At 37.3% G+C, this 13,730-nt stretch overlaps 1 protein-coding gene across 2 annotated transcripts in view; it reads left to right on the top strand.

Annotated features, from left to right (window-relative positions):
* Positions 1-13,730, top strand: part of Ppp4r2 (protein phosphatase 4, regulatory subunit 2) — a 54,674-nt gene that overhangs the window by 21,830 nt on the left and 19,114 nt on the right. For both annotated transcript variants that reach the window (XM_005383766.2, XM_013513753.1), the window contains exon 3: positions 13,197-13,367. In XM_005383766.2, coding sequence (XP_005383823.1) covers positions 13,197-13,367 — 171 coding nt within the window. The remainder of the gene's footprint in view (positions 1-13,196; positions 13,368-13,730) is intronic.

Below are 13,730 nucleotides of genomic sequence, written 5' to 3'. Positions count from 1 at the left end.
AAAAGTACAGCTAGCTAAGGTTTGACAAAAGTGGTGAATAGATACTTTTTTCCCATTCTCCACACTATCCTGTCACTTGAATTTTTTAAAAAGAAAATACGCAGTGTTAATGGAGAAGCAGTATTGGATAAAGATTTTTCTCCTCTAATAAAAGGGGATATTTAAAATACTTCTGAAAGCAGTCGTAGACTAGAGACTGCCTATCAAGTTACGCATTATGTGACAGTATATTGTATGTCCAACTTTTTACTGATGCCCTCGCAGAATGCTGCCTCAAGCCTGTCTACTGTACTGCTCAGATGTTCTTGTCCTCAGTTTTTTGAGTGCTTGCAGAGTGTCATTTACTTTCCTATGCATTCTGTTTACACTAATATTAAGCCTTACAGCAGCAGTGAAATAGTCATATACCTCTTTAATGACAAGGTTATGCTCTTTTTTATTTGTACCGGAAATTGAACTCAGGACCTTGTGCTTGCCAGGCAGGTGTTTGTGTCACTGAGCTGTATCTCCAGCCTCAACAAGGATATGTTCAGAGAAATGTGTCCATAGTTGATTTTGTTGTTATGCAAGCAGAGTATACTTAATACACAAACCTACATGATACAGGCCAGTCACTTGACATAGCTTCTTGGTGCACTCTACATATAAGTGAGATATATGAGGCCGCAGCTGGCATGACATACTATTTTAGATAGAGTCCTATTTAAACTTATAGCTGTATACTCTGAGTTAATGGTAAAAAATGTACTATAGTTGGGAGACTGAGATGGAGGATTGTGAGTCGTAGGCTAGCTTGAGCTATGTAACATTGAGTTTTAGGCCAGTTGGACTATGTAGTAAGACTCTGCTTAAAAAAAAAAAAAAATTACAATAATAAATAGTGTGGTAAATACATACCCCCATAACGTAGTTATTATCACTACTAAATTATATTTGCATATTCTGTGTGTCATACTTCTATGCAAATGGGAGCACAGTAGGTTTGTTTATACCCACATCACCACAAACAGGTGAGTCATGCGTTGTACATGGACACTAGGACAACTGTGTCACTAGACAAGAGGAATTTTGAGCTCTGCTGTAATCTTCTGACATCACCTTTGTATGTTTGGCCCATTGCTGGCTGAAGTGCATGTTCCACAATACTGCTATACTCATTTTACAGGTAGAGAAACAAAGACAGGAGTTACTGGTCTTAAGGCCATACAGATAAAGAGATGGTTGAACCGAGACTTGAACTCAACCATTCTTCCCGTAATTTAGAGCACCACCTGACTCTAAATCCATGTGTTAACATTTAGTTTTTAGTTTTGTAAAAATTACATGTACAGAAGTTTAATAAGTTCATTAATACAACAGAGGTCCTAAAAAAACTCTTGCTGTGTTTTTCTTTATTTGCTATTCACTAAAGACAACCACTTTAATTTAGTTTGGAGTTCATTTTCCTAGTTCTAAGGTACAGATTTATAATGTTAGCCTTTTTCTTAATTTTTTTTTTAGACAGGCTCTCACTATGCAGTTCAGGATGGCCTTGAACTCAAGGTGATGCTCTTACCACAGCCTTCCCAGTGCTGGGATTATAAGAATATGCCACCACTCCTGGCTTGATTATTACTGATTTCTTACTAATGATTTGTTTGTTTGTTTTTTGGTTTCTTACTAATGAATGTGAGTATTTAGTTTCTTTTGCTTGCTTTCATCGTTTGATACATTCATACATATTTTCATCGCCCAACTTCAATATAATCGTATTGAAAGTTTGGTCAGATCAGCATTCAGTTTGTACATTATCTCTGTGAGTACTGTTTTTTCAAGTTATATTTTTGCCTATTTTATGATAGGCCTTTTATTTGTTTATATATCATTTCATATTGAATTACATTAGGTCACCTGTCAATTTCATGCTTTTAAAAAAATCTTACATGTTTAATTACTCTTTTCTGAGTTATCTTAAGTGTTAAATTGTGCCATCATGAAATCAGATTGAGGGGTGGTGCAGAATTTTCTAAATAACTGAGAAAACTTTTTTTCCTCTATTTTTTTTGGAGACAGGGTCTTACTGTGCAGTTCAGGCTGGCCTTGAACTCACTTATGTAGCCCATGCTGGCTTCGAACTCACAACCATCCTCCTGCCTCAGCCTCCCAAGTTCTGGGATTACAGATGTGCACCACCACACCTGGCAATAACTGAGAAAACTTAACCAACTATAATTACTTAGGACAAGGCTATTTCTTTAAAGTTACTGGACATATACATTTGTTTTCATTTTGTTTGATTCCCCCTCACCTTTCAGTGTTCGAGATCTGACCAAGGTAAAACGTACCAGGCAAACGTTTTACCGCTGATACAGTCCTAGTCCTGTTTTCCTCCAATTTATTCATCTTCAAAAATGTTACCTGTTTAGTAAGGGACCCCACAACCAATTAGTGTCCTCTCCCCAGCTGTCAGCACAGGCAGCAGGAATCCTGCTGCAGAGTTCTCCGGAGCTGCACCATAGCCTGTACTGTCAGGGGAAGAGTGGCTTCCAGGGAGTCTCCGAAGGTATTGTGCAAGGTCCTCCTGTTTCACAGCTTCCGAGCGGCTCCCATGACCCCAGTCCACAGTAAGGGAATAGTTCTTTTTGCAGAAATGGTGGGACTCCAAGGACAGCTTGTCATGTGGAGAGGGAAATTTCCAGGAAGGTTTATCCGTTTAATAGTGTTAACTTGGTCTTTTTCCATGTGTTTGGACAGACGTGGACCAAAACACAAATTCTTCTTAAAGTAGATGTTTTACTTTTGATGATTTTTTTTCTTGTTTTGAGAATATCTGATAGAGAACAGTGTTTTTTAAATATATACTTACTTGATTGATAATTTTAAAGTACTGCATCACACTGATCAGTGTAGAGTACCAGTGAAAACAATCTGTGTATAACACAAAGTACACAGTCTCAGATTTGTGTGTGTGTGTGTGTGTGTGTGTGTGTGTGTGTGTTTGAGACTGAGTCTCACTATGTAGTCCAGGTGGGCCTCGAACTTGCAGCCATTCTCCTGCCTCAGCCTCCTGAGTGCGGGGATTATAGGGATGTGCCACTGTGCCTGGCTTATACCAGAATGTTCAATCTTAAAAACAGTCTTAAAGATACTTGTGGTCTCTGTTTCAGACTGAAGGTTCTCCAGGATAAGATCTGTTTACTGAAGTATAACAGTAATTCTTCACCACCCCTAGCTATGGTCAGCTCATTTTTGTATTTCAGTAACAAACTTTAAAACCTTAGTCTTTCACAGTTTTTAGTTTCAGTCTCTTTAAATTAAAACTGTATAACTATATCTCCGTTGCTGTATTAGTTGGGTTCTCTGTTGATACAGAACAAGAATTTGACTCCCTTATTATTAATACACAGAAGACTTTACCCAAGAAAAGAATTCTAGCTCAGGTTTCTACATATATTATTCTGTACAGCTAAAGGTGATTCCTGAGGTAGATTTTAATGTTAGTATTTTTAAATGAATCATTACATTTTTAGTATTTCTTAAGATACATGTACATATGCATGTATCTTGTTTCTTGAATTTTGTGAGGGTTTGACTTTGCATTTCTTACTTTTTTTTTTTTGTTTGTTTTGGTTTTTCTCCGGTACCGGGAACCGAACTCACGACCTTGCGCTTGCCAAGCAGGCGCTTTTGCCGCTGAGCTAAATCCCCAGCCCCTTCTTATTTTCATAATATTTTTTAAGTATTAGTGTAATTCTTAGCAAAAGGGATTGTGTATTCCAGTGACTCCCAAATGGTAGCAGTTTTCTCCCATTATTTATTTGGCAATGCCTAGAGATGGTTTTGATTGTTACCACTTAGAAATAGGGAATGCTGCTGGTGTAAAATGGTAGTGGTCAAAGTATCTTGAATTTCCTAGGATAGTTCACATCACAGAACTCTGTGGTTCAAAGTGTTAGTATTGCTGAGTTAGAGCAAGGCACTTTACACTTGATCTTAGCCAGAAGGCTGAGAAGTGATGAGAAAGACATTTTACTGTTTATATTAAACTCCTCCTAGTTTTACTTACATCCTATTACCTTTGTGCTTTTTCTGTAATCATCTTTTGTAAGACCAGGTTAAAGGTCTCAACTTTTCTGAAGCCTTTGCTGATGGCCCCAAACCTTCACTGATTTTTCTTTATGTTCTGTTGTACCATCACTGAAATCTCTGCAATGAGCAGTTCATGATGTCTTATTTTGTTTTTAAATTAACTTTGTTAATCAAGGATCTACATGTGTTACATTTCTTCAGGGCACATGTATTTATTCATTCTTTTTTTTTTTTTTTTGAGACGTTGTCTTGCTGTGTTGCTTAGGCTGATCATCACCTTTTGGGTTCAGGTGATCCTACTAAGTAGCTGGGGCTTAAGGCATGTGCCAACACTCCTAACTAGGACATTTTAATTGCTGATGATCTTGATGTTGTTCTATGAATTGAGAGGGTAATATGGAAAAAGGACTTTACTTACACTGGAAAATTCTGGAGTAAAGAAATGAACCAATTCTTGTTAATGGGAAGTTGGACTTATCATCATCTGGAATGTGAAGGAAATGGGAGCAGCAATGGTAGAAGTGTTGAGAAATGAAACTCCCTAGTAGTAGGAAAGAAAGTAGCTCTACCTCAGCTAAAGAACAGAAATACCTCTGAATTGTCTGTCTTCAGCCTGAACATGCTGTTAAAGGACATGAATGTTTGGTTCTGCTGCTTATCTGGAAGGGAAGGGTCTGTGTTAATATATTAACAGTTTTTAGAGCATTTCAGTAATGACTGAAAGGCTAATTAAGAGATAAACACATCAGGTTAACTGGAACACACTATTTCTTAGAGTTCTTGTTTTAATTGGTAGGGACTGGTGGGTGAGTAGATGGATAGTAATTTGAATCTTCAGACGTGTTACAGTCCTTATCATGGGTGTGCAGCTTGCCAAGAAAGAAACCCAAGTTTACTCTGAGGTATTAAATAAAAGTTTGTGTTACCTTCTGAAGCTTCTTTTCCATCTGATTGGCTCCTTTTGTATACAGCCATCATTACATATTTAGTACTGTAATTAGAAAAATTCACTTTAGTGGCAAAACCTTCCAGAATTTGTATCAGGATTTTGTTGTTGAAGCAGGTACTTTGCCAACATCAGATAAAAATTTCTAAGTAAGGATATATAACATTTCAAAGATAATTTTAAAATATAGGAAATACAGAACAAGTAACTTTGAAGAGGTGATGATAGAGTGTGTTCCTTAGAGGTAGTTGTTGCCTCCTGAAGTACATTTGATAGGGTTTAGAGATATTTATGCTTCCTACAACTAGGAGTGGGTATGTGCACTACTAGCCTCTAGTGAACAGAGTCCAAAGGATGCTGTTCAACATTTTATAACACAGGACGGCCCCCTGTGACAGAATTACCTAGCTAAAAGTGTCAATATTGAATCACCAAAGTTGAGAAACGCTAGGATGGGTAATTGCAGAGGATCTTTGCGTGCACGCACGCGCGCGCACACACACACACACACACAGAGTCTAGTGGGCTGGGGATATATAGCTCAGTAGTGCTTAATGTGCACAAGGTCCTGGGGTGGCTAACAGAGCCAGAAGTACTCAGTTTCACCTGCAATAAAGAAATGCAAGTTAAAATTAATTTTGGAAAGATAAAACAGTGTTCCTGTACTTTTTTTTGGAGACAGGGTCTCACTGTATAGTCTAGGCTGGCCTTGAACTCACGGTGATCTTGTCTCAGCCTCTCGACTGCTGGGATTACAGGGCATGCGCCATTGCAGTCTGTACATTTGTACATTTTTATTTTATTTTATCTTAAAGACTAAAAGAAGGATAACATAATAATAGGGGGGGCTTACCAAATTACAGACAAAGTGGTAGGAAATTATCAATGGTTATTGTTTCACGTATTGTTATCTACAAGATAGTTTCTCAGGAAAACAAATAGACAAATAATAGTGAGTTACAGACAGAAGAGGTGTAGGAGACTATCAATAGTTGTTGTACTGTACTTTGGTATCTTCAGAGTGGCTTCTAAAGAAAATAAATAGAGCTATACATGAGTGACCTATTGAATAATCATTAACTTTTCTCAGTGGTTGTTACAGGGAACACATAAGGATAGACATGCATCCATTTATGAAATAGGAACAATACAAATATTGCAGAGTTATGGATAGATTAGTAGGAAACTATCAATGGCTGCTGTAATACATGGTGGTATCTTCAAAGTGGTTTCTCAGGAAGACAGAGATATGCAAGAAGGATCTAACAAGTAGTTACAGCCTAAGGGTTGTCAAAAATCAAGTGAGCCGTTTGGGGCAAAAGCCATTTTTGTAGCGTTTTCTCTCCAGCCTCCCATCGCATTGGGACCCCACAACCAATTAGTGTCCTCTCCCCAGCTGTCAGCACAGGCAGCAGGCATCCTGCTGCAGACTTCTCCGGAGCTCCACCACAGCCTGTACTGTCAGGGGAAGAGTGGCTTCCAGGGAGTCTCTGCAGGTATTGTGCAAGGTCCTCCTGTTTCACAGCTTCCAAGCGGCTCTCATGACCCCAGTCCACAGGACCTCTGACTCCTTGGGCTTAGTCTGCATTCTCATGTTCTCCGAGTCCTTGTTCAGCAGCTGCTCCTCTGCTGACTCTGGACCTTTCTGGTTCTCAATGGCAGGAGCAAGAGTAGCCCGTTGTATGGCACGTATTTCCAGGGGTTTCTCCATGTTTGAATGATTCACACACGTCTGTGGGTGGGCATCTGCAGCCGGTGCATGGTGGGCCAATTGTGTCATTGTTTCTCTGTGTCGTGGTAGTTCTCAATTAAGTGGCGGCGGCCGGCCTAAGGGCCGGCGCACAATAGCACTCGCCGCTGCGCCGGGGGCCCTCCTTCTGGGCGCCTACGAGGCAGGAAGCGAGCCGTGTATGTTATTGTTGACATCATAACATAAGTGGTATAGTGCCTCTGAGGAGTTTGGAAGGTTTAAATGAAAACTTTCATGTACACATACACACACATTATTCTTTTGGCTAAGTAATTCAACTTACAGAAATCTGTCCCAAGACAGTAGATGTGTATATATATATATATATAGTTCATTAAGTTGTTCACTGTGTGGGCTTACTTTCAGGATGGCTTTGAACTCACTGTGTAGTGCCTCATACTTCTGCCTTCCAGTGCTAAATTACAGATGTGTGCCACCATGCCCAGCTTTTCAGAAACATTGATTATTGAATAAATTATAGTACCATCAAGTGTAAAGCAATTGAAGATCTTGTTTCAAGAACTATTTGTCCTGTGAAGATACCCATAGTGAGTAGTGGACAAGGGGATAATAAATTATGATGTCAAATTTAAATAAATTAGTGTAATCAAATCTGTGAAAAATACGCAGTGATACCTGAGTGGACAGATCATGGATAATTTTTATTTTTCTATTCTGTATTTTCTAATTTTTTGCAGTGCCTACAGTGTTGATACAATAAGAGGAGACAAAAAGGGCACTTCTCTTTTATTTTCAAATATTAGAGTAGTACCGTTATTTTCCAAACTAGTCGATTCTTCACCATATACCAATTTTCCATATATAGTGAGCCCTCAGCATCTATTATGAGTTCCACAACAGCACATTTATCCAGTTGTGGATGGATAATATCTGGTGGAAAATTGTGTCTAGCAACAGTTTACATGGCATTCGTATTGTAGGAATGTAGTGTATAGGAAGATGTTTATATGTTATCTGCAAATATTCTGTTGTTTTCTGTAAGGGACTTGAGCATTGGAGGGTTTTAATATCTGAAGGTTGAAGTGACTTGTGAATGAGTATACATGTGGTTCTGCTCTAGGCTGTTTTCTCATTGTTTTTATGTTCAGTAAGGTATAATATGATATATAGCATAACATAAATGGATCCTTTAATGCATATTTTAAAATTAGTTCTTTAAAATATTGTCTAGATTTTGTTTGAGCCTTTCTCAGTGTGCTTATTTTTGCTGATGTTTCATTCATTTCAGTATTCAAACTACATATGTGTGGGTCTCAGTCATATACTTGAGTAATTTTTCTAATCTTGTTTCCTGATTAAAATACCTGCCTTTTGAAGAGTAAGCATTTTATAAGTGTTCACTTTCATGGGTGGTCATCCTTACTAGATTAGATATATTCATTCATTCTTTAAATATTCCCCCGTGATATTTACAGATTGTGGCGTATTTACTGTCTCTTAGAGTAGCTACTGGTAGTAGGACTTCGCTGTGCTGCTGTCTTGTGTTGTTAGCCTCTCCACAGGTTCATGTAGAATGTAATTGGGCTGACTACAAGGTTTTCTGTTTTATTTTATGCTTGTGGTTTTGAAGATTTAACTTTTAGCCTCAAGCATGCTGGGCAAGCTCTCCTACAATTGAGCTGAACACCCAGTCCTGAGAAGAATCTTAGAATTTGAACTGTAGAAGGCAGCAATTCAGGTGTCCAACACTTAGCCACTACATTCTTCTGGAACTAACTGGAAAAAGAGGCTTCTTTGTCTTTGGGCTTCTGAAAAATACCTTTAACTTGTAGAGTGATGAGGGAAGCATGTTTCAGTATGAACTTGTAAGTTCCAGTGGAGAATAAAAGAAGTCATGGTGGAGCTTAACAGGAGTCTAACTTCCCTAGAAGAGAAACTATGAAAAGAGAAGAGAAAAGAGATGAAAAAGAAGCCAAGGGAGATGACTTGAAAAATTAATGTGTAATGAAGTTCAGTAAATTCTTCAGGCAATTTTAGCAAAGTACGTTTAAGTTCTGAGTATGTGTTCTATTTTGGGGACAATATTTTTTGTGGAGAAATTGATTCTGAAGTTGGAAAAGTTTGTTTCATGAACATCTGTGTAGAATAATGTCATTATTTTGAAAACTAAGGTTTTTGTTGTCTTTTGCCTCCAACATTCCTAAAAAATTACTTTTGTTGCCATATTTTTAGTTGATTTGGCATGACCTGTTACATAATTTGGAAGCAAGTATCTTCAGTGTTTGCTTTCATCAGTATCCAGTAAAGAGCTGTGTTCTTCACATAGAGGCCCTATTAAATATATATGTGGGCTTAGTATCACATGAGTTCTATCAGTTGGATCTAATTTAGTGAAACTGCTGATACGTTTGAAAGTTAAGCTGGGCATGGTGGCCCACCCCTGTAATCCCAGCACTCAGGAGGCTGAGGCAAGAGGATCCTTGGGAGTTTGAGAGCAGCATGGGCTATAAAGTTAGCTCAAGTCCAGCCTGAACTGCATATTGAGACCCTGTCTCAAAAAGACATACACACACAAAAAAAGTTAAAATGTCAGTTTCCTGAGACTTAATTCCTGCCTCATGAATTAGTGTTGTGTCTTCTAAGCTTCTCATAATTTTCCTCCTTGTCTGGCTGTTCCAATTATTGTGCTTTTTCTTGGGTTGTCATGCCAAATGATTAATGGAAAAAGATGGGGCTTAAAAAATTCTTTTTCTGTTTGGAAATCTGGATTCATAAAACATTAGGAATTAGTGGAGTTTTACTAAAATTCTTAATTTAAGAAATGAAAAAATGTAAGACTTTTGTAGTTAACCATTCTCTGTTGTGTTTAAGTATTAGTTACATGCATGTGGGGAGTCTTGTGAAACTTAAAGATGAATTTTAAGAACCATTTACCATTTTTTAATTTTAAAGATAAAAGAATGAATACATTCAAGTACATACAGACATAAAACAACACAAAAACAATAAAAATAATACAGAATTTCAGACAAAGTGATAGGAAATTAACAATGGTTGTTGTGTTACATATTATCTTCAGATTGGTTACTCAGGTAAACAAATACAGGCATGTAAGATTGGTCAAACAAACATTAACTGTAAAGCTGGTAGTACAATTATCTTAGCTGTCTTGTGTATACATATATACATATTTTTTCCCCTTTTCCCTTATCCCAGTTTCTTTCCCTTTCACAATATCTACTGTACCTTTTAGATTTTATTTACTCTTTCAGGTTCTTACACTAGTGAGACAATACAGTGTTTACATATACGGGCCTGATTTATTTCACTTACGAGTATGGGCTCTAGTTGCATCCATTTAGCTATAAAAGCCTCAAGTTTATCTTTCTTTATAGCTCAGTAATACTCCTTTACATAAAAATACCACATCTTTTTTATACATTCCTCAATTGATGGGCATTTGGGTTGCTGCTACAATTTAGCTATTACAAATTGCACTGCTATAAACATGGGTGCACGTACACTGCTGTTAATTAAATACTGATACTAGGTATTTTAAGATTATAATGTACTGATTTTGCTTCTTAAACCTCAAACTCTCTTTCCCCCAAAAACTAGGGAAAGGAAAGAAAAAAAAACTATAATCACGGAGATATTTTTTTATTTGTGGTCCTGGGGATTAAACCCAGGGCTTTGCTCACACAAGGCAAGGCTCTACCATTGAGATACATTCACAGCCCTGCAGATGGCTTTTATTGATTATTTTTAGCAATTTTTTTCATGATAGTGTGATTACTGTCCATAGAATGAAACTATTGAGTCATAGGTTGACTCAGTTTTTATCTTTTTGAAGAACTGTCCAACTATTTCCAGAGCAGCCCGTTTTCCACTAGCAGTAGATGAGATTTTTATAATTCGTCCATATTCTTTTTTTTTTTTTTTTTTTTATACTACTTGCATTTTATGTTTCAGAGAAGAGGAAAACCTCCGGTAACCGCATATTCTGGAATTCCTTCATATTCTAAGGATTAGCGTTTTATGTTTTTTTGCTGCAGAGGTTGGGGGTGGAGAGTAGGGATTGAACCCAGGATTTAGAAGTTGGGTTTGAATTTGGGATCCTCCTGCCTTAGCCTCCCACAGTGCTGGGATTACTGGGGCATGGCACAACTTCTGGCAAGTGTTCGTTGTTATAGCCATTCTAGTGGAGTTGAAATTGGTATACCATTGTGGTGTTGATTTGCATTTTATCACAATGGATAATTGTAGAGAGCATTTTTTCATGTGTTTATTGGTCATTTGTCTATCTTCTTTGAAGAAATACCTATTCAAATCTTTTACCTATTTTTCAAAACATTCATTGTGTTGTAAGTGTGGAAGTAATTTTAAGTGTAGAAGTCATTGACATTAAGTACGTTCATAGTGTTGTACTACCATTATCACTATCACTTCCATGTTTTAATCTACCCAAAGTAAAACTATTCACATTAAACAGTAATTCCTCATACTGTTCCCCTTAGACTGATAGTTGCTGTTGTTTTCTCTCAGGCTTTGACTAATTATATCTTTTTTTTTTGGTCTTTTTAAGACAGGGTCTTGCTTTGCAGTTCAGGCTGGCCTTGAGCTCACTTTATAGCCCAGGCTGGTCTGGAACTCGCAACGATCCTCCTGCCTCAGCCTCCCGATTGCTGGGATTACAGGCACGCACCACCACGCCCAGCTGACTAATTGTATCTTACATAAATGGAGTCATACAGTAATTGTTTTTGTACGTTTGGCTAATTTCACCTTCACATAGTACCTTCAAAGTTAATTCACGTTGCAGAATGTCAGCATTTATTTATTTAATTATTTTTGGTTTTTTTTTTTTCTCCGGTACTGGGAACCGAACTCACGACCTTGCGCTTTCCAGGCAGGTGGTGCTTTTGCCGCTGAGCTAAATCCCCAGCCCCGTCAGCATTTCTTTAAAGGCTAATTAGGGGTGGAGATGTAACTCTGGTAGAGTACTTGCCTAGCATGCACAAGGCCCTGAGAGTGATTCCTACCACCACAATAACAATAAGTGAATACATGAAAGTTGAATAGTATTCTATTGTTACGTATTATATTTAGTTTATTTATTCATCTGTTGTTGGACTTCGGGTTGTTTTTACCTTTTGACTATTGTGGATATTGCTTCTGTAATACTGGTGTGAGTCTGAGTCCTTACTTTATTTCCTCAGATCTCAGAAGTGGAATTGTTTGTGTTCTGTGATTTTCTGAGTTTTCTTCAACATAGTGAAGGGTTGTTCTTTGAGAGCAACATTGAACAGAAGTCTTTTGTGTATATTTCTGTTTTGTTATGTAGAGTGCTAAAATGTATATTCAGTGAACTTAGTAGTTATTTGGTACGCTTTGAGTTAAATAGACGTTTTAAAAAAACACTAGAGTTGTGATGGTAAAGAAGTTAATGAGTACTTTTAGCAGAGTTTGGCGTTACTGCTTTGGTTTGCAGTATATTGCGATCAGTTTTATCCACCATTGCAGTGAAGATGATGACACAGTAAAAATGTGAACTCTCATAACAGTGGCTTTGATTTATTTGACCACAATTTGTAACTTGTCTTAGTGTTTATAGAGTTGGTATAGGGGACAGAAGAGTGATTTTGTGTAATTATATTTAAGTTGTCAGGCTGTAGAAGAGATCAGTCTACATCCACTAATGATAGTACTGTCTGCTTGGCAATGTTTGACGTAGTCCTGACGTGTCCATCTCCTGGAATTTACACTGTTCATATAGGTGTCATCACAAAATTTCCTCATACACTAGTAGTGAAATGTGAGGGTAAAGTACAGAAAGGTAGTATATTAATTCAGTGAATGATAATGTGAAAAGGACATAAAGCAGTCAGGTATTTTCATTAGACAGACTAATTAGGTACCTAAGTATATATCTTGTCAATGAGAAAAGATCCTGAAAATGTTTACTGCAAAGGAAGGGGAGATACTAAAGTTTATGCTATTATTTAACAGCTAGCTATAAGACAAGAAGTTTTAGTAGTCCCTGTAAGCATTGTAGTAGCTTGGATATTGAGACAAGGTGTGGATTCTTTTCTGACCCTCGTTGAAGGAGCAGTCACATGACTCCCTATTTAGATTTATTTTAAAAGATAGAGTCAAAGTTTAATATTTTTAAAATGCTAAGAAAGGGACCTAGCACCCTGTAGGCTTTCAGACAGAAACGCATCATTTTAAAAATTTTAATCAAATTTCCATTTTGTGTGGCTGACAGTAGTTGGAGTCATATGGAATTAAATTGGAACTTGTGAACATTTTGATTATATATGATGCACACTTTTGAAGAAAAGCACTCTCACTTTTGTTTATACCTTGTTATAACTTCATTGTGGGTTCTGAATTTCTGCTTCATGTTTAAGAATTGTAAAGCCACATGGTATTATAAATATATCTGTATTTTTTTTTATTTGCTTACAGGATTCAGTGGTCCCAATTTAAAGGCTATTTTATATTCAAACTGGAGAAAGTAATGGATGATTTCAGAACATCAGCTCCGGAACCAAGAGGTCCCCCAAATCCTAATGTAGAATATATCCCCTTTGATGAAATGAAGGAAAGAATACTGAAAATTGTCACTGGATTTAATGGGTATGCATTTATACTTTCAAAGGTTTTTTTTCCTGGTTTTTTGCTCATTATTAAAGTAAGTTCTATGTCTTTAGTAACACTATTTCCTGATCATTAATTTACAAGCATTGCAAGATATTTACAGCCTTTTTTTATTTTGTTTGGTGTTTTTGTTTTGTTTTGTTTTGTTTTGTTTTGTTTTGTTTTGTTTTGAGACAGAGTCTCACTGTGCAGTTCAGGCTGGCCTTGAGCTCACTTTGTAGCCCAGGCTGGTGTCGAACTCGCAACAGTCCTCATGCCTCAGCCTCCCGAGTGCTGGGATTACAGGCATGCGCCACCACACCCAGCTGTGGGAAATACTTCAGTGTTCTTTATCATTGTATA

The sequence above is a fragment of the Chinchilla lanigera genome, unplaced genomic scaffold (assembly GCF_000276665.1).
Source record: "Chinchilla lanigera isolate Chin_1 unplaced genomic scaffold, ChiLan1.0 scaffold00020, whole genome shotgun sequence".
Taxonomy (NCBI): Eukaryota; Metazoa; Chordata; class Mammalia; order Rodentia; family Chinchillidae; genus Chinchilla; species Chinchilla lanigera.
Note: the sequence above shows the minus strand (reverse complement) of the source record. Positions and strands in the feature narration are given on the sequence as shown.